The sequence below is a fragment of the Vanrija pseudolonga genome, chromosome 4 (assembly GCF_020906515.1).
Source record: "Vanrija pseudolonga chromosome 4, complete sequence".
NCBI lineage: Eukaryota > Fungi > Basidiomycota > Tremellomycetes > Trichosporonales > Trichosporonaceae > Vanrija > Vanrija pseudolonga.
In genome coordinates, this window is record NC_085852.1 from 1,481,386 (window position 1) to 1,504,173 (window position 22,788).

The window sequence follows — 22,788 nt, forward strand, 5'->3', positions numbered from 1 at the left end:
TGATTGTCGCGCGTGCAGGGGTGCGAAGTGTGTGATGGGCGGCGTGGCGTGGCACAGTGGAGGGAGGGAGGGGGGGAAGCTTACTTTGTGTTTGTTGTTGCTCGATTCCTTTGATGGATGGATGGATTGGAAACAAGTCGAGCAAAGGCGACGACGACAAGCGAGGAGGAGGTGAGAGGGGGAGCGACGATGTGGAGAGAATGGAGTGGAAGCAAGATGACGGTGGTAGGTGGGGTGGGGTGGGTGCTGCCGCCTGCCTCCTGCTGCCTGGGCTGTCGGCTGCTTGCTTGCTTGAGCCTGAGTGGGTGAGCCCTCACTCTTGTTCGTGTTGACTGACCTGCCGCCTGACTGGTTTGGCCTGGCTCTGCTCGTCTGCCTTGGCTTGGTGTCATGGTCGTCCCTGCCTCCTCCCTCTCCCTGCAAAAGTTCCCACCTCAGGCCGCCATGGTGCTGCTGCTGTTACGCCGCCGCGGCCCTCGTGCGCCGCCCAAACAAACACTTTTAGGCCCGCAATCGAATGCCTCCTTGGGCTAAAGGGGCTACCCCGTGACTTGGGCGGTAGTTAGGCGGGCGTCGTTATAGGTGCGCCATGTATGCACGCCTTTCACATCAGCCAACCTCGTGCCGATACCTGCCTGCCTGACGGCGATGACACCTGCAGCATCCAAGTCGACCACCATCGACGCCGACAACGTCCAGCACCCACTGCACCAACCCACCCACCAGCAGCACTCGCCATGCGCTTCTCGCCATCTGTCGGTGCGGCCACGGCCCTTGTCCTCGCCGCCTCGGCACGCGCATTCCGCGACTCGTCGCCCCTCTTCGTTTGGTCCTCTACACCGTGCGTTCGAGGTGACAACCCCTGCGCGGCGTCCAGCTAACGTGCGCACAGTAACGACGCATTGCTAGAGGCCGCCAACGAGGTCAGCTCGGGTGTCATCAATGCCGACTCGGTGTTCAACACGCTCAAGACGATCGGCTGTGACTGGGACGCCATTGTCGTCGCGCACCAGGACGAGGTGAGCCGTATGCTGGGCTACTCGATGGCTTCTGTCGCGAGCTCTTCTAGGCCCTGCCACGCCGCTGGCACTGGCCATTGAACCCGGACCCTACTAACACTCCCAGCTGCACCAGTCCCACATTGAGAAGATCAGCCTCCCCTACGCGCCGGCCCACGCCGACCTGCACATTCCCTACCTCATCCGCCCAACACGCGAGGGACTCGACGAGGCCGTCACCTCGTGGGCGGCCGAGTGCGGCGCCGAGCTCATTGACGAGTACAAGCGGCCAGCGGACGGCGAGCGCGTCATGGTCTACTTCAACGCCGAGCACGGCAGTGGTGAGTGGTACAAGTGGCGTGTTACTGCCACCCACGTTGCTGACTGCCGCGTCTCAGACGTCACCCTCCCCACCGACCTGCCCAAGCGCCACCTCGTCGTGGTCACGGGCACGCGTGACCTCAGCAAGCGCCAGAACGACGAGAAGCCCTTCATGTCCGAGGCACCCACATCTTCACACACCGCGACTCTGGCCGACGAGGCCGCCGCGCCGGGCAACGGAACCAAGCCGGGCCGCGACGAGACGGCCTACCTGACGACGCCCATCATTGTCGGCCTGCTCCTGTCGTTTGGTGTCCTCCTCCCCATCCTCCTCGTCGGCATCTCGCAGCTCGCAGCCATCCAGGTGCCTCCGCGCATGCTCGAGATTAGCAAGACGCTCTCTGTGAACAAGGACCGCAAGGACCAATAGGCGGCGAGTCGGCCGCGGTAGACTGTGCCGTCGTGCGGCGCAGTGGGCGTATACTGGGCGCCCAGCGAGAAATAGATCACCAGTGGGAAAGGTTCAAGTGTATACGATGCGATGTAGATCGTATGATATAGCTGGGGTGGGAACTGGGCCCTGGGTTGGTGGTTACAGCCTACGGCCTGCGACGCGCCGCCCGCGTGTCCGGCACGGACAAACGCGTGGCCTGTCCAGGTTATTATCTGCCACCATGCTGCAGCCGTGGGAGTGTAATGTCGCGGACGGCTGTGAAGCGGTGATGCGGGGGTGATGTGGTGGTGCTGCGCCGATGGCACGCAGCGCGGCGGTGGCTACGGCTTGATGACGACGAGGGCGACACTGTGCTTTGTCTGATGGGGCGACGCCAAGCCGTGCGTAACCGAACCGTGCGTCGCCAAGGTGCGTTCCTCTGTCCCTGCCGCCGCCGCCGTCGTCCACTTGCCGCAGTCACACGCATTAAAAGTGGAGCGTGCGCGCAGTGTGCTGTGCGCGGTGCTCGAGCTGCGAAGGGCGAGCTGGGGGTTGTAGCGCAGCGCGGGCCGGCGGGCTCAGGCGATGGATGGCGAAGCCAACGCCAAAGCCAGTGCAGCGAGCCGAGCGCAGTGGCAGGGCAGTGTGTACTTTGCTGATGCAGCAGCAACGCCCAAGCAAAGCAACACAAGGCAAAGGAAGGCGACACGCCTCGCGCTGACCTCATTGGGACGGTGAAACGCCCGTGCTCTCTCGACATGGTCAGTCGCTCTTCGTTGTCTGTCGCTGCCTCTCTCCACTTTGCCCGTACCCTAATCCCACGGGCGCTATGCATCTTGCCAAGCCAACGTCATGGAGTGAGTGGGAGTGGCGTGGCGTGTGTGAGTTGCACGTTGCACCTCGTGTGCATGCATGCAGCAGAGCTATGCACACCAGGCAATGTACCTTTCTTTATGGATCGCTCCAAGCCGACTGATGCCGCAATCCACGTCATCGGCCGATGTGGCTCTCTGACTTGCCCACCAAACGACGGCGGCAGCGGAGGCAGCCGTCCAGCCGTGCCGCAGTCGTGCCAGCCGCAGCCACAGCAGCAGCAGTAGCATGAGAGAGTGGCCAGACCCCGACGTCGGTCCCGATGGTGCTCAGGTTCTCTTGGTCGCCAGCCCGCCAGTGGACGTCACTTTGGTGGAGCGGCGCGGCGCAGAGAACAGACAGGAGACAGGATACTTAAGACGATGGACATTGCAGTTGGTGATGTGCACCCCTTGGTTGCTCCTCTTTTTGCTCGGCCACCTTACCTCTGACGACGCTCGCCTCTACCGGCGGCATTGTTCCCGTGTGACTTTTCAAAGGTTGTCCGAGGTGCTCATTACAGTGCCTAAGTAGCAGCAACAGCCTTTGTGCACTCTAGAGATCCCCGCGCTTGTCGCCCTTCCCTGAAGATCTTCTGATAGCGGACGGCGGCGCAAGAAGGGCCACGACTACCATAACGACCACCACAGACATTTCGGGCCAGCGACAAGTCAGGCATCCCCGAGCACACAATAAGGCCGGCATTGTGTCCAGCAAGCACAAGCACAATCAGCACACGCACTGCAAGCGCACATCACTCGCATCGCACCCATTGCCATTGTCGTCGACAATACAACACTGCTAGCTTGCTAGAGCACAAAAGCCCGCTTTAAACGCTCTCGACACGCACCGCCCAGGGATTGTCACTGCTCCCCTTTGAAGCGAGCCCTGCGCTGCGACACAACTTCCCTAGGACAGACACCGCGACGACCGCCGGCTTCGAGCTCGCTCGCAGCCACCTAGGCTGCTACTGCTGCACTGCATCTGTCTGAACACTCAAGTAGGTCTTGGTTGTAACTCTCTCCACTTCCAACTACCCCACACTCTCTCAATGCTTACTCTTTGCTGTTAGACACTTCAGACACACACATACGACGACGCACATCCTCGATAACTCACTCCCCCCTCCCCCCTCCAAACCTCCACCACCATGCGGTGGTCCGCCACCGCCGCCCTCGCGCTGGCACTCGCACCCCTCGCCTTGGCCGACTCGAACGACGGGGCAAAGCCCGGCACCTCACTCTACACCAACAGTGTGACCTACTGCGCCGAGGCCAAGGCCGTCCTCGTCGACGACTTTGACATTGCCTACTGGAAGGCCAACAACAGTGTCACATTCTCCTTCTCGTTTGCCTCGGTCGAGCCAAATCTAAACGTGCGGGCAAACCTCTTCCTCAATGCCTATGGCAACGTTATTTTCAATGAGACGATCAACATCTGCGACCTTGTCTCGGGCGTCCTGTGCCCACTGCCCATGATCAACTTTACCGGTACGTGGCAGTGGCTCTATCGATGACGACTTTGTCAGCCATGGGCGGCGGGCGGCAGCGGTGAATGCCGTCTCCGCCGCCTTGTGGCCGTCATTCCGCACCACCGCAGTGCTGCTACCCTCGATGACGCTGACTCGCCCGCAGGCTACGGCACGTATCCCCTCCCCAAGAACATCGAGGAGAAGGTCCCCGGCATCGCATGGAACGTGCCCAACCTCGAAGCATATGCACGCGTCGAGCTCTGGAATCAGGCCACAAACGAGACGGCAGCATGCCTCCAGGCTACGCTGTCAAACGGCTGGTCGACAAAGTACAAGGGCGTCATGATCGGTACGGGCATGCTCACGCTCGCTGCCGTCGTCGCCATGCTCGTCCATTCCTTGTTCCTCAACTCCCCATCCCCGGTCATCTACCGATGGTTCGACATCCTCTTCCTGTACCAGTCGACTGCGGCAAGTGGCCTCCTCCACCTCAACTATCCGCTGGCATACTCGAACTTTGTGCAAAACTTCCGATGGTCCCTCGGATTGCTCTTCTCCGAGTCGATGCAAAGGAGCATCAGCAAGATGCGCAACAAGACAGGCGGGCACATGGACGACACGGCATACAGCGCGTCGCAGTACATCAACCGCAAGCTGTCCCCGTACAACATTCTCGCTGCCGTCAACATCACCGACCCCGTGTCGACGCCAGAGAAGTTCAAGATTTTCATGCAGGAGCACTCGGCCGACTATGCGCTCAAACACGCCAAGCGCGTCCAGATCCCGTCGACCGTGAGCCAGAACGCGGCCAACGACCTCACGACCGGTATCCCCGTTTATGTCAACACGGCCGGAATTCCCCAGGCCAACGCGTACGACACAATCTTCTTCTTCCTCCTGGCGGTCATCGCCATGGTCCTGGCGCTTCATGCTGTGCTCGGGCTGTTCACTCTCATCCTGAAATGCGTGACTTCGAACCGCAAGGGCCGCAGCTGGTCCGACCGCTTCCAGCGTTCATGGTTTGACCAGCTCGTGGCAAACCTCCTCCGCGTGGCTCTGGCCTTTGCGCTGCCAATCGCCATCTTTGCATTCTACCAGTTCGTCCTCGGCAGGCGTGACTCGGGGCTGTCCATCTTCTTCGCCGTCCTCGGTATCATCGTGATCTTTGCACCCCTCCTTGCCGCCTTCGTCTGGCAGATCTTGAAGAGGCGTAATCCCGAGTCGGGCATTTCCAAGCGGTACACCGACTTCCACGTCTTCCACTCGATCGGCGCTGCCCTGTACAGGCAGTACAACGAGCGCAACCACCTCTTCTGGTTTATCCCCATCCTCTTCGCATCCGTGCTGCGCGCCATGTTCATCGGCTTTGGCCAGAGGAGTGGCTGGGCGCAGGTGATTGGCAGTCTGGTGGCCGAGTTTATCGTCTTCGTCTCGCTCCTCATCCGCCGACCCCACAAGACGCGCGGGAGTGACTGGCTCTCTCCCATCCTCAGTTTCTTCCGTCTGGCCCTGGCCGGCCTCATGGTCTGCTTCTTGGAAAGCATCAAACTCAAGGCGATCCCGCGTACCGTCGTGGGCATTGTCTGCATCGCCCTGGTTGGCATCCCCACCGTCATTCTCCTCTTGAGTTTGATCTGGAACATTGGCTACGGCTGGCTGTGGCGCCGCAACACGGACCGTGTCGTCGACGGTGCCGACGTCGAGCACCGCCTCTCTCGTGGTGACTACCGCGAAGACGGATCGCAGGTCGGGTTCCAGGAGGACCCAAAGCTTAACGGCGACTCCCCGGCGCAGCGCACCCAAACGGCCCACAGCCACGACGAGACGTCGTCACACACGCAATCGACGACTGTCGACTACACCAACGACAAGACTCCCCTGGAGTCGCAAGTCGCATTCAACGAAAAGGCGTCTCCCACAGAGCAGCGGCCACCAGTCTTGCATTAAAGCTGGCACACGGCGCACACGACCATAGACATCTAGCATTACGACTCTTCCCCCCCCCACCTCGTCTTTAGAAATAGACTGTGTATTACAACCTCGCTTTTACCATCACCACCACGCCCTCAACGCACATCACAACACCACCACCACCATACCTTGTACGAGCTGTAGCGTCACTCATGATCATGTCATTCGCCTTGTGCAGTGTTGTTTGCTTGCAGTCGTGCGTGGCGTTGCCATTGTGGGTCGTTTTGAGTCATCGCACGCCATGCTGCATGCAGGGTGGCAGCACGTGACGCAGTGTGGGGCTATTGGCCGGATGCAGCCTGGCTCGGCTTGGCCCACTCTGGGTCCACACGGTGTGGCCCTGGCCAGCCCCGCTGGCACTGGCACCTCCCTCCATCTCGCTCGACTTCGACTTTGTTCTCTTCTCCAAGGCAAATCACTCTAGCCCCCCTATCACACAACACTACAGGTACCTGCGTACACAGTATACGCTCTTCGGTCCCCGTCGGTCTTTGGTCTTTGGTTAAACCGGTTACAACGCGCTCCCCACACGGCATCCACAATGGCTCTTTCCGCAGCTGAACTTCAGAAGGTAGGTCAGGCGAGGAGGGAGGGGTGTGGAGCTGTCTAAGAACGAAGACGGCTGTGCCCCAATGCCAAATGAGTGCCGCTGACACCGACGCCAGCGTCACCAGCTCGAGGGTGCCCCGGACCCGTTCCCGTCCCTCGGCGGTGCTCCGTCGCCGGCTCGTCCCGCTGTCGCTCCTGCTGCCTCCAAGGGCAACGGTACCGCTCCTGCTGCCGGCTTTGACGCCGCGTCCGAGGATGCGTTCCCCTCGCTCGGCGCGTCGGCCGCTGCTCCCGTCAACATCTCGAAGCCTGCCATCTCGGCGTGGTCGGCCAAGCCTGCCGCTGTCAAGGCTGGCGCCGCGAAGAAGGGCTGGGCTTCCGGCGGCCTCGGCCGCGCTGGCCAGGCCACGTCTGCTTCCCACCCGTACTCTGAGACCTTTTCGATCCCCGCCGCCGAGCTCGCTACCGGCAAGGCTGCGCAGGACACTATGAAGAAGGTCCAGGAGCAGACTGGCGCCGTCGTCGAGTCGTCCACCCAGTTGAGCACAGGCCTCAAGCAGTTCCACGTCAAGGCCGCCGACCCCAAGCGTCTTGCGCTGGCCCGCCAGCTCATCGAGCGCGGTCTCAGCAAGCCTGTCGTGCTCGAGGTCGAGGTCCCTATCACTACTATCGGCACTATTATCGGTCCCAAGGGCGCGACGCTCAAGTCGATCACGGACGCGACCAGCACCAAGATTGACATTCCCCGCCGCGACTCGCTCCCCGAGTGGAACCCCACCTCCCAGGCCAACGGCGGCGCTGCCGACAGCGACGACGAGGACGAGGGACCCGAGGAGCCCCAGGTCACCATCACCATCTCGGGAACGTCGGCTGCTGCCGCCGACGCCCGTGAGCGTCTTCTTGGCCTCATTTCGCACAAGATCTCGCAGGGTTCGGCTTCGATTAAGAATATTCCGTCCAAGTACTACCCCTTCATCTCTGGCCCCCGCCGCGCCAACATCAAGAAGCTCGAGGAGGGCCTCGGCGGTGGCGAGGTTACGATCCACGTTCCCCCTCCCTCGGTCTGGCGTGCTATCCAGAACGACGACGAGGACGACGACGAGGCGCCCAAGGACCGCGACCTGACCATCAAGCTCAAGGGCAACAAGGAAAAGATCAAGCTTATCCAGGCCGAGATTCAGCGTCAGTTTGAGGACCTCGTCGTCAGCCTCAAGGAGTTTGGCATTGTCGTCCCCAAGCGCCAGCACCGTTACCTCATTGGCGACGCTGCCGACGACATTCTCGAGCAGACTGGTTGTATCATTGACCTCCCTCCCGCCAACGACCCCAACGAGCAGGTCACCATGCGTGGTCCCCAGGCTGGCCTCCTCAAGGCCATCGAGCTCGCCATGTCCAAGGCTTCCGCTGTCGCCGTTGAGACTGTCGATGTCGTTGCCGTTTCGCGCCTCAACTCGTCCGACCCCGTGCCTCACGCCAAGAAGGTCGCCCGCTTCCTCCAGCGTTCGGGCCGCCTCAAGGCCATTGCTGCCAACCACGGTGTCCAGGTCTACGCTCCCCGTGCCAGCGTTCTCGCGACTTCTGACAAGGTTGTCATCGAGGCTGTTGGCGAGGACCAGGCCGCTGTCACCAAGGCCCGCGACGAGGTTGCCAACGCTATCAAGGCTGTGCCCCCCGCCGGTATTGCTACTGTTCAGATCGACCCCGCTGTCCACAGCATCCTGATTGGTAAGAAGGCTGCCCGCATTGGTCAGTTCGAGACGGCCAACAAGGTCACCACCGTCTTCCCTTCGGCCGACGAGGACTCTTCGGACGTGCACATCATCTACTCGGGCACGGACGCTCTTCCTGGTGACAAGAAGGGTCGTGACGCCAAGCTCAAGGAGGTTGTTGGTGCCGCTTCCGAGGCTCTTCTTGGCCTCGCCAAGTCGGCTGCCGATGTCAAGACTGAGACCCTCGAGGTTGACAAGAAGTGGCACCGCGCTGTTATCGGCCAGGGCGGCTCGGTCCTCAACGCTCTTATCGGCGAGGACGGCCTTGTCAACATTCGCGTCGGCGCCGGCAAGGACGCCAAGTCGGGTGCCAACGAGGACGTTGTTGTTGTCCGCGGCCCCTCTGAGGATGTCGACCGTGTTGTTGCTTCGATCAAGCAGATTGTCGAGGACGCCAAGAACGACGACATTATCAACGGTTACACTGCCGAGTTTGACGTTGACAAGAAGTACGTCGCCCACCTTGTCGGTGCGTCGGGCTCTGCCATCAACAAGCTCCGCGACTCGCTCGGTGTCAAGGTCAACTTTGACGATGACGACGAGGGCAAGAAGGCCAAGAAGGCCCTCACCCACTGCAAGATTGTCGGTCGCAAGGAGGCTGTCGAGGAGGCCAAGCGCCGCATCCAGGCCCAGATTGAGAAGCTCGAGGACGAGACTACCGAGGTTGTCAAGATCAAGCGCGAGATCCAGCCTGCCCTCATCGGTTCGGGTGGCAAGTACGCCATCCGTCTCGAGGAGAAGTACGGTGTCAAGCTCTCGTTCCCCCGTGACAACAAGGACAAGGACTCGAAGGACGCCAAGGACGCCAAGTCGGACGAGGTTACCATCCGTGGTGGCAAGAAGGGTGTCGCTGCTGCCAAGGCCGAGCTGCTCGAGGCTGCCGCTTACGAGGCCGAGTCGCGCCAGACTGCCACCTTCACTGTCCCCTCCAAGGCTGTTGCTATGATTGTTGGCAAGCAGGGTGCCACCATCAACGGTATCAAGGACGACACTGGTGCCCAGATCGACATTGACAAGTCGGCTGGCAAGGACGACAAGACGACGATCACTGTCCGTGGTGACAAGAAGGCGATCACTGCTGCCAAGGCTGCCGTTCTCGCTGTTGTCGAGGAGCTTGGTGACGAGATCATTGTCAACCTCACCATTGACCGCAAGCACCACCGTACCCTCATTGGCCAGGGTGGCCAGAAGCTCCGCGACCTTATCGCTGCTTCGGGTGGACCCGCCGAGGGCCACAAGCAGGCTGGTCTTGTCACCTTCCCCCGCCAGGGCGACGGCAACACTGACAATGTTGTCCTCCGCGGTGACAGCAAGGTTATCAAGAAGATCCAGGCCGAGCTCGAGAAGCAGGTCGACGTCCTCAAGAAGACTGTCACCATTGGTGTCTCTGTTCCCGCTGCCCAGCACGCTTCCAAGATTGGTCGCGGTGGTTCGGCTCTCCAGGACCTCCAGCGCAAGACCAACACTGCTGTCCACTTCCCCGGCTCGCGCCAGTACAACCAGATTGGCGATGTCGACAACGCCGACGAGCTCGAGGGCGTTGACGCCGGCGACATTGTCAAGGTTGTTGGTACCAAGGAGGCTGTTGCGCAGGCTGCCGAGCTTCTCCAGGTCGCGTCGCCCGAGCGCGGCACTCAGAACCGCGGTGGTGCCCGTGGCGGCAACGCCGACCTTGCCTCGCGTGAGATCGCCATCCCCGTCAAGTACTACCACGCTGTTGCTGAGCAGCCCAACCTCATCCGCCAGATCCGCTCTGCCAACGCGTTCCTGACCATCCCCACGCCCGCACCCGCCAAGCCCGTGCACGTTCCCTCGGCCAACGGCGACAGCATCGCTGCCAAGACTGCCCGCATCGACCTCGACGCCGAGGAGGAGGCCGTCGAGGGCGAGTGGGAGATCCGCGCCAACTACGAGGGTGCCGACGACAAGACTCTCAACTGGGTCGTCCGTGCCAAGGAGGAGGACCTCGAGAAGGCCGTCGCGGTGCTCGACAAGGCCGTCAAGCAGGCCGAGTCGGCCTCGCACGTCGGTCTGCTTACTGGTCTCCCTCGCGCCGCCTTCCCCCGCATCATTGGCTCCAAGGGCGCGACCATCTCGCGCCTCCGCGCCGAGACTGGCACCGACATTACTGTCGGCAAGGAGAACGACCTGATCACGATTACGGGTTCCGAGAGCTCGGTGCTCGCGGCCCGTGAGGCGATTCTTTCGGTCGTCACTCGCTCGGGCAGCCGTTTCTAGGGGCCGGTGAGGTGGGCTGGTGGATAGGAAGCCACGAAGCCATTACGACTATCAACAAAATGACATATCACATAAAATGCATCTGCACATGACCGGGACGAGCGTGAGCGAGCGCAGCGAGCGAGCGGGTGTGGGTGGGACGAGTGGTCTTGTCGTGTGCAGGAGTTTTGGCGGCCGGTGGAGGCAAAGGCCGATACGATCGGGCTGGTAGCCGAAGGTGCCGATGACCCATGTGGGGAGTCTTGTGCGCGGCGCGATATCTCGCTCGACGTCGCTTCCGCCCATTCACCACCACATATCAGCCATGACTACGGCAGCACAAGCGCCAGCACTCACGCCCGCGCAGCTCGCGCAGTGGGAGGAGGAGGGGTGTGTAGCTGCCCCCCTTGTTGTCGTCCGCAGCAGCTGACCCCCCGCCCAGATACCTCGTCCTCCCGGCCTTCTTCAACGCAACCGAAACGGGCGAGATGCTCTCGCGCACCAAGCAGCTCCTGGACGAGTTCGACGTGACAGGGCACCCGATGACGGTGTTTTCTACGGGGACAGACGAGGACAAGCACGTCGGGGACGAGTACTTCCTCACGAGCGGGGACAAGGCAAGTACCGCGCCCCTCCCGTCCCCCACCTCGGCCCCACCGCTGCCGCGAGCCAGCCAGCTAAGCGTCCACAGATCCGCTACTTCCTCGAACCAGGCAGCGTAACCCGTGCGACCCCCACCTCCCCCGCCGAGCTCAAGGTCCCCGCCCCGCGCTCCGTCAACAAGATCGGCCATGCGCTGGGCGTCCTGGACCCCGTGTTCCGGAGGCACACGTTCAGCCCCAAGGTCCAGGCTGTCGCGCGGTCGCTCGGGGCGCATACGGATCCGAGGGTGTTGCAGAGCATGGTTATTTGCAAGCAGCCGAGGATTGGGGGCGAGGGTGAGTGCGCGAAGCCGAGCGCGCCGTCGGCGTGCGAGGCGGAGGAGGGGGAGGGGAAGGAGAGACGAGGGCTCGCGCTGACGCGCTCGCCCAGTCCCCAGCCACAACGACTCGACGTTCCTCTACACCGACCCGCCGTCGGCGATCGGGTGCTGGATCGCACTGGACGAGTGCACGCCCGAGAATGGCTGCCTGGTGGGTCGGGTCCGCTGGCCAGTCTCCCCGTTCCCCGCTCACACCGCAGTCCTTCCTGCCGGGCTCGCACAAGACGGCGCGGGTCAGCTCGCGCTTCGTGCGCGCCAGCGGCGGCGGGACCGAGTTTGTCGATGTGCCAGGCGTCGCCAAGAACGAGGAGGACTGGGACACGCTCGACGGGTGGAAACAGGCGCCGTGCCCGCCCGGCACGCTCGTCCTCATCCACGGCAGCGTCATGCACCGCTCGCCGCCCAACCCCTCGGAACGCACGCGCATCATCTACACGTTCCACATGATTGAGGGCGCCGACGGGTTCGTGTATGACGAGAGGAACTGGCTCCAGCCGACAAAGGAGATGCCGTTCCAGCGCCTCTATGGGGACGTGGGGGCGGCGGCGGCGTGAGCCAAGTCGTGGGCAGCGGCATCCGCAGCATATGCCTATTCCATATGTTATGATGCCTATTCCATATGTTATGTAGATGCAAGTCTAGCTACGCCTCTAGCTACACCTCGAGCACTTCCACCTTGGCCCGCGCGAGCACATCGGCCGCACGCACATTGTACAGCTCGTCGATCAGCGCTGCGCGGAACGTGCCCGGGCCCTTGACGTCGGGCCGGGCCGCCGCGAGCTCGGCGGCGATGTTGAAGACGAGGACGCTGGGGGGTGGTGTCAGCTCAGCTCGGCCAGGCGAATCCAGCACCGCACTTACCCTGCGAGCGCACCAACGAGGTGGTCCCCCTGCACCAGCTGCGAGTCGTTCTCGACCGCAGCGTTCGAGGCCAGGAAGTGCAGGCGCGCAGCGGCGCAAAACGTCGCCACAATCGTGCCCGTCATGCAGCCCGAGCCCGTGATCACCTCGAGCAGGTCGACGCCGTTGCTCGTCTTGAGCACCGTCTCGCCGTCCGATATGTAGTCGTGCTTGCCGGTCATGACGACGATGGCGTTCTTGCGCCTCGCGAGCACCTTGACCACGCTGCCGGGGTTGGCGAACCCGCCGCCGACGGCGTCGACGCCGCGCGAGGCCACCTCGGTCGACTCGGCGAGCGCGCCAATCTCGGCAGGGTTGCCCTTGATCACCGTCGGCTGCCAGTGCGACAGCAGCTCCTTGCTCGTGCTCCGCCGGAAGGCCGTCGCGCCGACCGCGACCGGGTCGTACACGACCGGCTTGCGGTTCACGTTGGCCTCGCGTCCGGCCACGAGCATGCCCGCCTTGTCGGTGATGGTGCCAAAGTTGACCAGCAGCGCGCCGATTGCGGGCGACAGGTCCTTGACGTCGAAAGGGTTGGTTGCCATGATGGGCGACGCGCCGACAGCGAGGGTGGCGTTGGCCGAGTCGTTGATGACGACGTTGTTGGTGAGCTGGGGGCGAGCGTCAGCGAGCCAGTTCCCAGAAGCCCGCCACACCCACCTGGTGCACCAGCGGCGTGTTGTCGCGCACGACAGCCATCAGCGCCGCCGACTGCTCGATCAGCTCCTTGGGCGTCCGGGCAGCCTTCGCGCCCGAAAAGACGGCCTGCGTGTTGCCAGTCTTGCGGGCACGCTTGAACGAGTCGACCTGGGCGCGGATCCCTGCGGCGGCCGCGCGCGGGTCGGCCGAGCTCACGATCGCCGAGATGACGGCCACGCCGTCGAGCGCCGTGCGGTTCACGGGGCTCACGGAGCCGTGCAGCAACTGAGGCACATTGGGGGGGTGGATACCGCCTGGGCGCGAGGTCAGCAGGCCACTAGCACTAGCCACTCTCTTCCCTACGTACCGATCGCGACGGACGGTACGCCCTCAAGCACGTCCAGCACGACACCAGCGCCCTCAGGCGCGAGCTTGAGCTTCGCCGTGACGTCCTTGCTCCCCGTGTCCCAGATCGCGCCGACGCCGACATAGTCCGCCCCGCCGGCGACAGCCGCGCGCGCCTCGTCCACATTGGACACGCTGACCCCGATCAGCGCGTCGTCGCCGACCAGCTCCCGCGCGCGGGCGAGGGGGAGGTCACTCTGCCCGATGTGCAGGCCGGCCGGGCGCACGGCAAGGAAGACGTCGATGCGGTCGTTGATGAAGAGCGGGACGTTGTACTGGCGGGTTGCGTCAGGAATGGAAGGGACTTTGAACCCACCTTGTCCGTGATCTCCTTGGTCTTGCGCGCAATCTCGACAAACTGGCGTCAGATGTTGCCGCGGGCAAGCCCTCACCTCCCCCGTGTCCGTGTCCTTCTCGCGCACCTGCACGACCGTCACGCCGCCCTGCAGCGCCTGTCGTCAGCTCGCCCGCGTCGACCATCACACCCCACCTCCTCGAGGCTCTCGTAGTAGTCCTGCCTGTCAGCACCGCCATGCACATCGCCGCCCACCTTGCCCTCGGGGAGCAGCTCGCGCCCCGTCACGAGGTACAGCGAGTAGTCGATTGCCGCCTTGCCCATTGCTTGTGGTGTGGGAGAGTGCGATGATGCACAGTGCGTCACAACATTTCGGACGGGTCTTGGTCAGTTTGACTTTGGGAACCGGCCCGCGGAATGCCGACATCCGACGCCGACCTCCGCCACCATTAACGCCCCCAGTCGCACGCCATCAAGGCCCATCGCAACCAACGCCGCCTCTTGACCAACCGCCTAGAACATTGTACTTGGTACATCTCGATCTGTATATGAATGCAAAATGATCACTGCTACTGCCCAACACACACCCTCTACTTGCCAGCAGGGCGAGGCGCCTCACAAATCGTGCACTGCTCCTTCGCCGAGTCGGGGTTCTGGAGCATGCAGGTGTCACACGTCCACTGCTTGCCGGTGGCAGCAGCGGCAGGTTTGGCAGCAGGCGTAGACGGCTTGCCAAAGCTTCCAAAGCCTCCAAAGCCGCCCGAGGGGGCGGCCACCGACGGAGTGAAGCCTCCAAAAGCCCCGCCCGACGACGACGACGACGATCCACCAAAGGAGAACCCAGTGGCAGGCGCCGCGACCGTCGGCTTGAAACCTCCAAAGCCAGAAGCTGGTGCAGCTGGGGCAGCCGGCTTGGCGCTGCCGCCGAACGCAAACCCACCCGAGGGAGGCGCAGGGGGCTTGCCTCCAAACGAGAAGCCGCCTGTAGGGGGTGCAGGCAGGCCGAAGGCCGGGGGCTTGGGGGCCTCAGCCGCCGGCGCAGGCGCACCGGGCCGCGGTGCTTCGCACACGGTACACTTCTCCTTGGCCGAGTCCGGGTTCTTGAGCATACACGTGGTGCACTCCCACTGGCCGGGGGCCGCCGCAGGAGCCTTGGTCGTGAAGGCAGCGGGGACTGCTGGCGGGGCTGGTGGGGCGGCAGCAGCAGGCACCGCCGGCGCGGCGCCAGGACGGGGAGCTTCGCAAACAGTGCACTTCTCCTTGGCGGAGTCCGGGTTCTGCAGCATGCAGGTGTCGCAGGTCCAGTCTCCGGCCTTGGTAGCAGGGGCCTTGATGGTAAAGCCGCCAGCCGCTGGTGCGGCAGGCTTGGAGCCACCAAAGGCGAAGCCACCAGTAGCAGGAGGCGCTGGAGGGGCTGGCAACGCGGCCTTGGGAGGAGCAGCAGCCTTGACACCTGGGCGAGGTGCTTCGCAGATCGTGCACTGCTCCTTGGCCGAGTCGGGGTTTTGCAGCATGCAGGTGTCACAGGTCCACTGCGAGCCAGCGGCGGCTGGCTTGGGGAGGGAGAGGCTCTGCGGAGCAGGTGGCGAGAAGATGGACGCCGAGGGAATGCTTGTCTTGCTCAGGGTAAATAGAAAGGGCTGCTCAGAGTGGTCCTTGCGTACTGCGGCCTTGACTGCCTCGGAAGGCTCAGGCGACGAAGATCCGGAAGGGAGGTTGAAGGTGAAGAACGGCAGCGCGGCCTTGTCGACGTTGAGTGCGGAGTCCTTCGCAGACAGGTAGATGGCCGATGGGTCCACACGGCGGCTGGTGGAGCGAGCGGTGGTCGACGGTCCTGCAGATGAGGGCTCGGCAGCAGGAGGTGGTCCAAGGCCAATCGGCGTGGGCTTGAAGACTGGCGCCGGAGCCGGCTTGGAGGCGGCAATTACCGAGTCGGCAACAGCCGAGTGCAACGTCTCGGGCGCCTTGAGAGCGGGAGATGTCGAGTTTCCAAGGGTAGAAGAGGACAGCGAGGGGACGTTGAAGGGCTGGTACGTGTCGGCCTCGGGCACCTTGACAGGCTTGGCAGCCACGGGTGCAGGTGCGCGGACTGGCTCAGGAAGCTTGAGTGATGGCTGCTCGGGGGCCTCATCGACATCGATCTCGTCCGCGTCCTCGTCCTCCTCCTCCGGGGATTCAGACCTCCTAGAGGCCGATGCTGCAGGCTTGAAGCCACTGACGAGCTCAAGTGTTGAGAGCTTGCGTCCGGGCTGGCCGCTGCCGAGTCTTTCAATCTTCTCCGCAGCGCCACGCTTCGCAACTGAAGAGCTACGCAGGGACGCACGCAACGCCGATGCCGACTTGCGGAGAGACGAACGCGAGGCCTCAAACTTGCCGGTAGGGACGACGCTCGCCTCCTCGTAGGGGTTAAACACGATTGTGGGCTTGGTAGACTCGATAGGGCCGACCTCGGCGTCAAACACCTCCTGCAAAATGTCGGCAGCACGCTTCTTGCCAGCCTTGACAATGTCGTCGCTGAGAGCCTTCTGGGGGGAGGGTTGGCCTAACGGCGATGGCTTGGAGGGGGCGGCGAAGCGGCTCTTGACCTTGGCGTTGAACTGGGCAGCGGCTGAAGCAGCGGCATCGTCACCTGCGCTCCGCTCGGATGCCTTGTCATCGTCAGCGTCTAGGTCAACCTTGCGCTTCTTTCCAGGCGCGTCGTCCTTGGGGCCGTCATCAAGGCTGAACAAGGGCGTCAAAGTCTGTCTCGGCTTGTTCAGGCGGCGAGCCGACATGCCGGGGCCGAGGTACGTAACCTGACGCTTTGAGCTGGCAGGGGTGAACCGCGAGGGTGTGGCCGCGCCAATAGAGAAGGACGACTCGGGCGTCGCTGTTGAACGTGGCGAGTCCGTGTTGCGGACTGGCGTAGCTGCAAAAGTGCCTGCGCTCCATCCGCCGACGGGCTGGGCGGTTTGCCTTGTCTCGGCCCTCATGCTACGGGTCAAGCTCTCGAGAACGTCAATATCCTGGACGTTCATCGGTGCGTCTCCCTTGGCGTCAAGGAAGCTGCGTAACGCAACAGATGATGGGGACGAGGTGTAGGATGATGAAGCAGCGCCGGCCTTTGGAGTGCTGAGGTGTTTGTTGTTGATATACGCGCCAGGGGCTGCAGGTCTTGAGGAGGCGACAGAAGACTTGGCAGAAGGTGCCTTGCGAATTGACTCGCGGAACGCCGGCATGGATGGCGAGGGGCGGATGCTACGGTCGACATCAAGCGACAAAAGCTCCCAGCTCGAGTTCGAGTTCTGGGGCAGTTAGTGCACGTACACCGCGGATGCACTCACCCTGATTCCCCTGCTGCTCTGCGCCAAAAGTCCCTTGTTTGCTCGCCACGTCTGGGCCCGAGCCTCAAACTCAGGCCCTCCGCGACCAGCCGCAGACGCAAGCGAGAAGACGTCCACCTCCTCCATGATGGCCGGTGGCTCGCCGTTCCACCCGTCCTCTGATCCCGACACAGATCGCTGGTCGTCGGCTAGGATACGGCCGTCCGCATCCTGACTGTGTCTTGGGAGGGTGTTCTTTCTGAAGGGGGCGGACACAAAGTTGACCAAGGACGAGAGAGGGGAGAAGGCCTGGTGGGGGTGTGAGCGCCATTGCAGCTGCAATTTGGGTGGCAACGGTTGCTGATCACGTACGCTGTGGCTGGCCGACCGCCTGATTTCACCCCTTGCAGGCCTTGCGTAGGGGCTCTGGTTGAGCCGCTCGGCTCGCAGATCCTTTCTGGATAAGGACGTCCTCATGTTCGAGGTCGAGACGTTGTGGATGGGGAGGGTTGATTGGTTTGGTTTGCCTCGTAGGGGAGATTGAAGCTCGGAGCTGTGATGCCAGGTGACTTGAATGGTACGAAGACACAGCTATGCGAGTATGGATTGTCAAGACCGAGATAGGATTGTTGTATTGTTGATGAAGAAGAAGAATAGACGTTGGTGCTGGACGTGGTTGCTTGTTCACTCTTGTTGCTCACTGCCAGTGGTTCGAAGTCGGGAAAAGGTAGGAAAGGAACCAAACCTGCCCTTCTTACGTAATGGCGCACGGTCACAAGTTGACATCACCCCTCCACTTTGAAACGCGTCCAAACGCGTCCAGTCATTTATTACGGCGGCGGCAGCAGGCGCCGGGGCAGTGTTGTGATCCTTCCCTCCCTCCAATCTCCCCGTTCCGCATCTCTTCTCTTGGCCATTACACCAACTCGTTCAGAAAGCGTCAAGTAAACATGTCTGGTGAGTAACAAGGCTCACTCCACCTGGAGCTCGCTGACGTTCTACACCAGACGTCGACAGCCCGGTGAAGGTGCCTACCAAGGCGAGGAGGCGGATCGTAGAGTCGGACGACGAAGACGAAGCCCCAGCTAGCAAGGCCGGAGCGTCGCCGTCCAAGAAGGAAGCCAAGGGTAATGATCTGGGATTTGAGTTACTGGCTAACCCTTCTCAGTGTCTTCTCCTCCTGCGAAGAAGCCCAAGATCGAGGAGAAGCCGGCCAAGAAGCCAGCCCCCGCCGGCCCATCGAAGAATGGCAAGCCTCTCGCGTCCATTTTCGCCAAGCCGGTTCCAAAGGCTAAGGAAGAAGATACCGACGACTACAAGGACCGCGCGGTGGAGGAGGAAGGTGAAGATGAGATTAGCGACGAGGAGGAGCAGGAGCAGGAGGAGAAGGCCGCCGTTAAGCTGTGAGCTCATTGCATCGCTACGTGGAGCTGACAACTCAGTGCCTCTATCTTCACCAAGGACTACAGATCTGCGCCTCCCGACAAGGCATGGAAGGAGGGTGAACCGTGAGCTGCCACTCTCATTGACACGAACTGACCACCCCAGCCTTCCGTACTCTGTCCTCGTAACCGCATTCGAGAAGATTGAGGCGACGACCAAGCGCCTTGAGATCTTGGGTATCCTCACGCGCTTCCTCCTCATGGTGGCGAAGCGTGAGAAGACCACTGATGCCAAGAGCTCCAACCTTTTGAAGGCGGTGTACCTCTGCATCAACAGGGTAGGCGCTATTGTCCGGCCGAAGCTGACCATCTCAGCTGTGCCCAGACTACGAAGGCACCGAGCTGGGTATCGGCGAGTCCCTCCTCGTCAAGGCTATCGCCGAGAGTACTGGTCGCAACATTGCCAAGATTAAGGAGGACCTCAGGAAGGAGGGTGACTTGGGCAAGGTTGCAATGGTGGGTGGTATGATGATAGCAGGTACTGACCCGCTCTCAGCTGTCGCGCAACACTCAGCCGACAATGTTCAAGCCCAAGCCCCTCACCGTGCCGTCGGTCTTCCAGAGCCTCACGGACATTGCCAAGACGTCGGGCAACAACGTACGTCGAATTCAGACCATGACAAAGGCTAACGCGGCAGTCGCAAACCCGCAAGGTCGGCATCATCAAGAAGCTCCTCGCAGCCTGCCAAGGAAATGAAGCCAAATTCATCATCCGCAGTCTGGAAGGCAAGCTTCGTATCGGTCTCGCCGAAAGGTCACTGGTTGTGGCCCTCGCTCATGCCATTGTGTTGAAGAACCTGGGTGTGTGGCTGGGATTTCCTGTGATTGTTAGCTAACCACGCCCAGGTGATAAGAAGATCTCACCAGAGATGCTCACCCAGAAGCTGGAGGAGGGAGCGGAGATTGTCAAGGGCGTTTACAGGTGAGCAATAATGCCCAATCGCCCGCTAACTTCAAGTGAACTGCCAAACTACGACCTCATTGTCCCCGCACTGCTGGAGGCCGGCGTTGAGGGCCTTCGTGAACGGTGCAAGCTCACCCCCGGAGTGCCCCTCAAGCCCATGCTTGCCAAGCCAACCAAGGCTATCGGCGAGGTTCTGGACCGCTTCGAGGGCAAGGAGTTCACCTGCGAGTACAAGTACGACGGCGAACGCGCCCAGGTGCATCTGTTGGAGGACGGTAGTATCGCTGTGTTCAGTCGCAACTCGGAGAACATGAGTGCGAAGTATCCTGATCTTGTTGAGCAGATTCCGAGGGTGGGTGCGAATGCATTGGGAAGTGACTTACACCACAGTGTATCAAGCCTGGCGTCAAGTCATTTGTCATCGACTCGGAGGCGGTTGCCTTTGACCTCGAGACAAAGAAGCTCCTCCCCTTCCAGGACCTGAGCAGGAGGAAGAGGAAGGATGTTCGTACCGAGGACATTACCGTCCGAGTCCACCTGTTCGCGTTCGACCTGTTGTATCTCAATGGCGAGGTGAGTGGCGCGATTGCGTGTTCACCTAACAACTGCAGAGCCTTCTCCACATGGAGCTTCGGGAGCGGCGAAACCTACTGCTTGAACACTTCCAGCCAGTCGAGGGCGAGTTCGGCTTTGCCAAGTCATCAGACGGCACGTCATCCGAGGACATTGCGGCGTTCCTCGAGGAGAGTGTCAAGGATGGCTGTGAGGGTCTCATGGTCAAGCTACTCGCGACAGAGGCATCAAACTACGAGCCGAGTCGGCGCAGTATCAACTGGTTGAAGGTGGGTTCTCTTTGGCATCGCTTCTGACCCGCACAGCTGAAGAAGGACTACCTCTCCGGCGTGGGTGACTCATTGGACCTGGTCGTCGTCGGTGCCTACTACGGCAAGGGCAAGCGTACCAACGTGTACGGCGCGTTCCTCCTCGCGTGCTACGATCCCGACTCGGAGAACCTGCAGACCATTTGCAAGATTGGCACTGGCTTCTCCGAGGAGAAGCTGGCCGAGTTCTACAACGAGCTGCACCCGCTGGAACTGTCTGGTGGCCCACGAAACGACATTGAGATTGGTGGCGCCAAGCCCGACGTGTGGTTCGAGCCCAAGGTGGTGTGGGAGGTGCTCACTGCCGACCTGAGTCTGAGTCCAGTGTACACTGCGGCGCACGGAATTGTGAGTTGCTCATCACTGCCATCCATCTAATGCCCAGGTCGAGAGCCGCGGCATCTCGCTCCGCTTCCCACGATTCATCAAGGTGCGCGACGACAAGGGACCGGACGAGGCGACGTCGGCAGAGCAGGTGGCCGAGTTCTACCAGCGGCAGGCGACTGCGGCTGGCAAGAGCCGTGGGGGCAACGTGGACGACTTCTGGTAGCGCAGTGTACATTTTAGCGAATCATGTGTTTGCATACGGTAACCTGGAACAACATCAAGGCTAGTACACCCAGAACCTGAGCGACCTCGAGTCTTCGTCCTTCTCGCCTCTCTTTGCCTTCTCCTCCCTAATTCTGTCGACGCGCCGGAACAAGAAGTAGATGATGATAAACAGAAGTGTCGACCCTACCATCGCGCCGAGGTAGACCTTGGCACCGATGCGCCAGTTGGGCGCCTCGGATGCCGGGAAGGCAGCGATGGGGAGGAACGCGTTCTGGATATAGCTGAAGACTGTGCCGGTGGCGAACAGGATTGTGCGCACCTCTGGCTCGTCCTGGAGGTATCCCGAGCCCCACGCGGCGAGGATCATGGTAGCCGCGGCGCCACAGTAGTTGAGGTACCATCCCGCCATGTAAGTGTGGCGGTTGGCCGGGCGGATGACGAGAATGACCTCCGACGCAATGTTGATTGCCGCGTGGACCAGGAGCCACGGCAGCCGCTTGCCTGTCAAATCTGACGCGAAGGTAAGCAGCAGCTGGGTGACGAGCTGCAGCGCCTGTCCTATAATAGGGAGGTAGTTTAACATAGCGACACTGTAGCGCGCGTGGCCGTTGGGCAGCTTGAGAGACTTGAGCCACAGGTTGTAGTAGTTTGCCGGGGTGGTGTTTCCGCCCCACGACCAGGCGACTGCACGAGCGAGAGTCAGCGAGTGAGCGAGCGAGCGCGGCGAGTGAGCGAGCGAGCGCGGCAGCGGGGGCAGCCAAGCCCAAGCAGACTCACGTGCGATAAGCCACAGAGGCCAGAAAGTCAGCGCGCGGAGGAAGGTCTTGCCCGTGATCCCGCGCTGCGGGGCGCGGTGCACGCGCCTATTCCGCGCGAGGGCAATCTTGATCTGCTTGTCGCCGAGGTACCACCGCGCCAAGGGGTTCGGGCGCTCGGGGTATCCTGGGAGGCAGAAAAAGGCGAGGAGCGCGATGAAGATGGTCATGACGCCGTTGACGATGAATGCCCAGCGCCAGCCCGAGCGGCCGAGCGCGTTCTCGAGGTTGGTGCTGAGCGCGCCTTGGAGCGCGCCGGACAGCATCGCGCCGACGGGCTGCGCGCAGTTGAACAGCGCCATGCGGAAGGCGACCTCGTGGGGCAGGTACCACTGGGATATGAGCGTGATGTAGCCTGGCCACGCGGAGCCTTCGGCTAAGCCGATGAGGAAGCGCAGCCCGTAGACCGTCTTGTAGTTCTGCGCCGTGGACAGCGTGCACGTGAGCACGCCCCACACCAGCTCGCATCCCGGCAGCCAGACTGAGGGGCCGAAGTGCGAGATTAGCACACAGGAAGGGTACAGCATCACGATGTACCCTGCGTTGAAGAGCGTCGTGAAGTAGTTGTACTGCGCGAGCACGCGGGCGTCAGCGAGCGTGCGGCGTGCGAGGAGCCGGAGCCAGCGCAGCGGCGCGGCACGAGTGCCACATGCCGTGCCACTCACCTGGTTGCCCACGATATGGATCTCCTCCTTCATCCCCGACACATAGGCATTGGACTGCCATCAGCCACACCCCCGAACCGTGTCAACTCACAATGTTGGTCTGGTCGAGGTACTTGAACACGTACGACAGCCACCCGATGGAGATGAAGACGAGGTCGAGGCGCCACACCTGGGCGTGTCAGCGTGCCCTCCAGCCCAACGTACAAAGTTGCGCTCGGCGCGCTTCTCCTCGGCGCTGAGATCGTCGTAGCTCTCGAGCACGGGCGTGATGTCCACGTCCGCCCCCTGGGCGAGGGACGACTTTTTCGACTCCTCGCGCTGGAGCGCGAGGGCGTGCTGTTTCTCCGTCGACATGGTGTATGGGGCGGGCGTACATCCGGCGCCGAGGGCCGTTATATCATCGCTGGGCTCACCGTCGCCAGCCA

General features: G+C 61.9%; 6 protein-coding genes across 6 annotated transcripts; 3 read left to right on the plus strand and 3 right to left on the minus strand.

Moving 5' to 3' along the window:
• Positions 1 to 669: 669 nt before the first annotated feature.
• LOC62_04G005827 (uncharacterized protein) lies at positions 670 to 1,892 on the plus strand. Its single transcript, XM_062772381.1, has 4 exons — positions 670 to 841; positions 893 to 1,019; positions 1,126 to 1,339; positions 1,397 to 1,892. The coding sequence occupies exons 1-4, from the start codon at positions 738 to 740 to the stop codon at positions 1,747 to 1,749; spliced, it is 798 nt and encodes a 265-aa protein (XP_062628365.1). The 5' UTR covers positions 670 to 737; the 3' UTR covers positions 1,750 to 1,892.
• Positions 1,893 to 3,014: 1,122 nt separating this feature from the next.
• On the plus strand, positions 3,015 to 6,209 carry FLC3 (Putative flavin carrier protein 3). The gene is made up of 3 exons (XM_062772382.1): positions 3,015 to 3,604; positions 3,677 to 4,094; positions 4,239 to 6,209. Exons 2-3 carry the CDS (start codon positions 3,755 to 3,757, stop codon positions 6,020 to 6,022), a joined length of 2,124 nt encoding a protein of 707 aa, XP_062628366.1. The 5' UTR covers positions 3,015 to 3,604; positions 3,677 to 3,754; the 3' UTR covers positions 6,023 to 6,209.
• Positions 6,210 to 12,217: 6,008 nt separating this feature from the next.
• thi4 (putative thiamine biosynthetic bifunctional enzyme) lies at positions 12,218 to 14,126 on the minus strand (the record flags this gene model as incomplete). The annotated part of the gene is made up of 8 exons (XM_062772383.1): positions 12,218 to 12,371; positions 12,425 to 13,074; positions 13,124 to 13,416; positions 13,470 to 13,782; positions 13,824 to 13,865; positions 13,900 to 13,959; positions 13,998 to 14,021; positions 14,058 to 14,126. The coding sequence occupies 8 exons, from the start codon at positions 14,124 to 14,126 to the stop codon at positions 12,218 to 12,220; spliced, it is 1,605 nt and encodes a 534-aa protein (XP_062628367.1).
• Positions 14,127 to 14,392: 266 nt separating this feature from the next.
• Nup153_0 (Nuclear pore complex protein) lies at positions 14,393 to 17,776 on the minus strand (the record flags this gene model as incomplete). The annotated part of the gene is made up of 3 exons (XM_062772384.1): positions 17,477 to 17,776; positions 17,126 to 17,413; positions 14,393 to 17,086 (listed from the first exon to the last, which is right to left on the minus strand). Exons 1-3 carry the CDS (start codon positions 17,579 to 17,581, stop codon positions 14,393 to 14,395), a joined length of 3,087 nt encoding a protein of 1,028 aa, XP_062628368.1. The 5' UTR covers positions 17,582 to 17,776.
• Positions 17,777 to 18,054: 278 nt separating this feature from the next.
• On the plus strand, positions 18,055 to 20,924 carry cdc17 (DNA ligase 1; the record flags this gene model as incomplete). The annotated part of the gene is made up of 14 exons (XM_062772385.1): positions 18,055 to 18,061; positions 18,112 to 18,231; positions 18,273 to 18,507; positions 18,547 to 18,612; positions 18,653 to 18,824; positions 18,862 to 19,002; positions 19,043 to 19,144; positions 19,185 to 19,347; positions 19,393 to 19,468; positions 19,505 to 19,802; positions 19,841 to 20,023; positions 20,062 to 20,292; positions 20,329 to 20,679; positions 20,717 to 20,924. 14 exons carry the CDS (start codon positions 18,055 to 18,057, stop codon positions 20,879 to 20,881), a joined length of 2,310 nt encoding a protein of 769 aa, XP_062628369.1. The 3' UTR covers positions 20,882 to 20,924.
• Positions 20,925 to 20,941: 17 nt separating this feature from the next.
• Positions 20,942 to 22,717, minus strand: FEN2_1 (Pantothenate transporter FEN2; the record flags this gene model as incomplete). The annotated part of the gene is made up of 4 exons (XM_062772386.1): positions 20,942 to 21,567; positions 21,661 to 22,417; positions 22,455 to 22,532; positions 22,568 to 22,717. The coding sequence occupies 4 exons, from the start codon at positions 22,715 to 22,717 to the stop codon at positions 20,942 to 20,944; spliced, it is 1,611 nt and encodes a 536-aa protein (XP_062628370.1).
• Between the last annotated feature and the right edge of the window lie 71 nt (positions 22,718 to 22,788).

Bases quoted from the DNA above. Each gene is read 5' to 3' on its own strand.
- LOC62_04G005827 (XM_062772381.1), top strand. From the start codon at position 738: ATGCGCTTCTCGCCATCTGTCGGTGCGGCCACGGCCCTTGTCCTCGCC. The intron at 842-892 runs GTGCGTTCGAGG...ACGTGCGCACAG, and splicing joins TTCGTTTGGTCCTCTACACC to TAACGACGCATTGCTAGAGG. The intron at 1,020-1,125 runs GTGAGCCGTATG...TAACACTCCCAG, and splicing joins TCGTCGCGCACCAGGACGAG to CTGCACCAGTCCCACATTGA.
- FLC3 (XM_062772382.1), top strand. From the start codon at position 3,755: ATGCGGTGGTCCGCCACCGCCGCCCTCGCGCTGGCACTCGCACCCCTC. The intron at 4,095-4,238 runs GTACGTGGCAGT...ACTCGCCCGCAG, and splicing joins GCCCATGATCAACTTTACCG to GCTACGGCACGTATCCCCTC.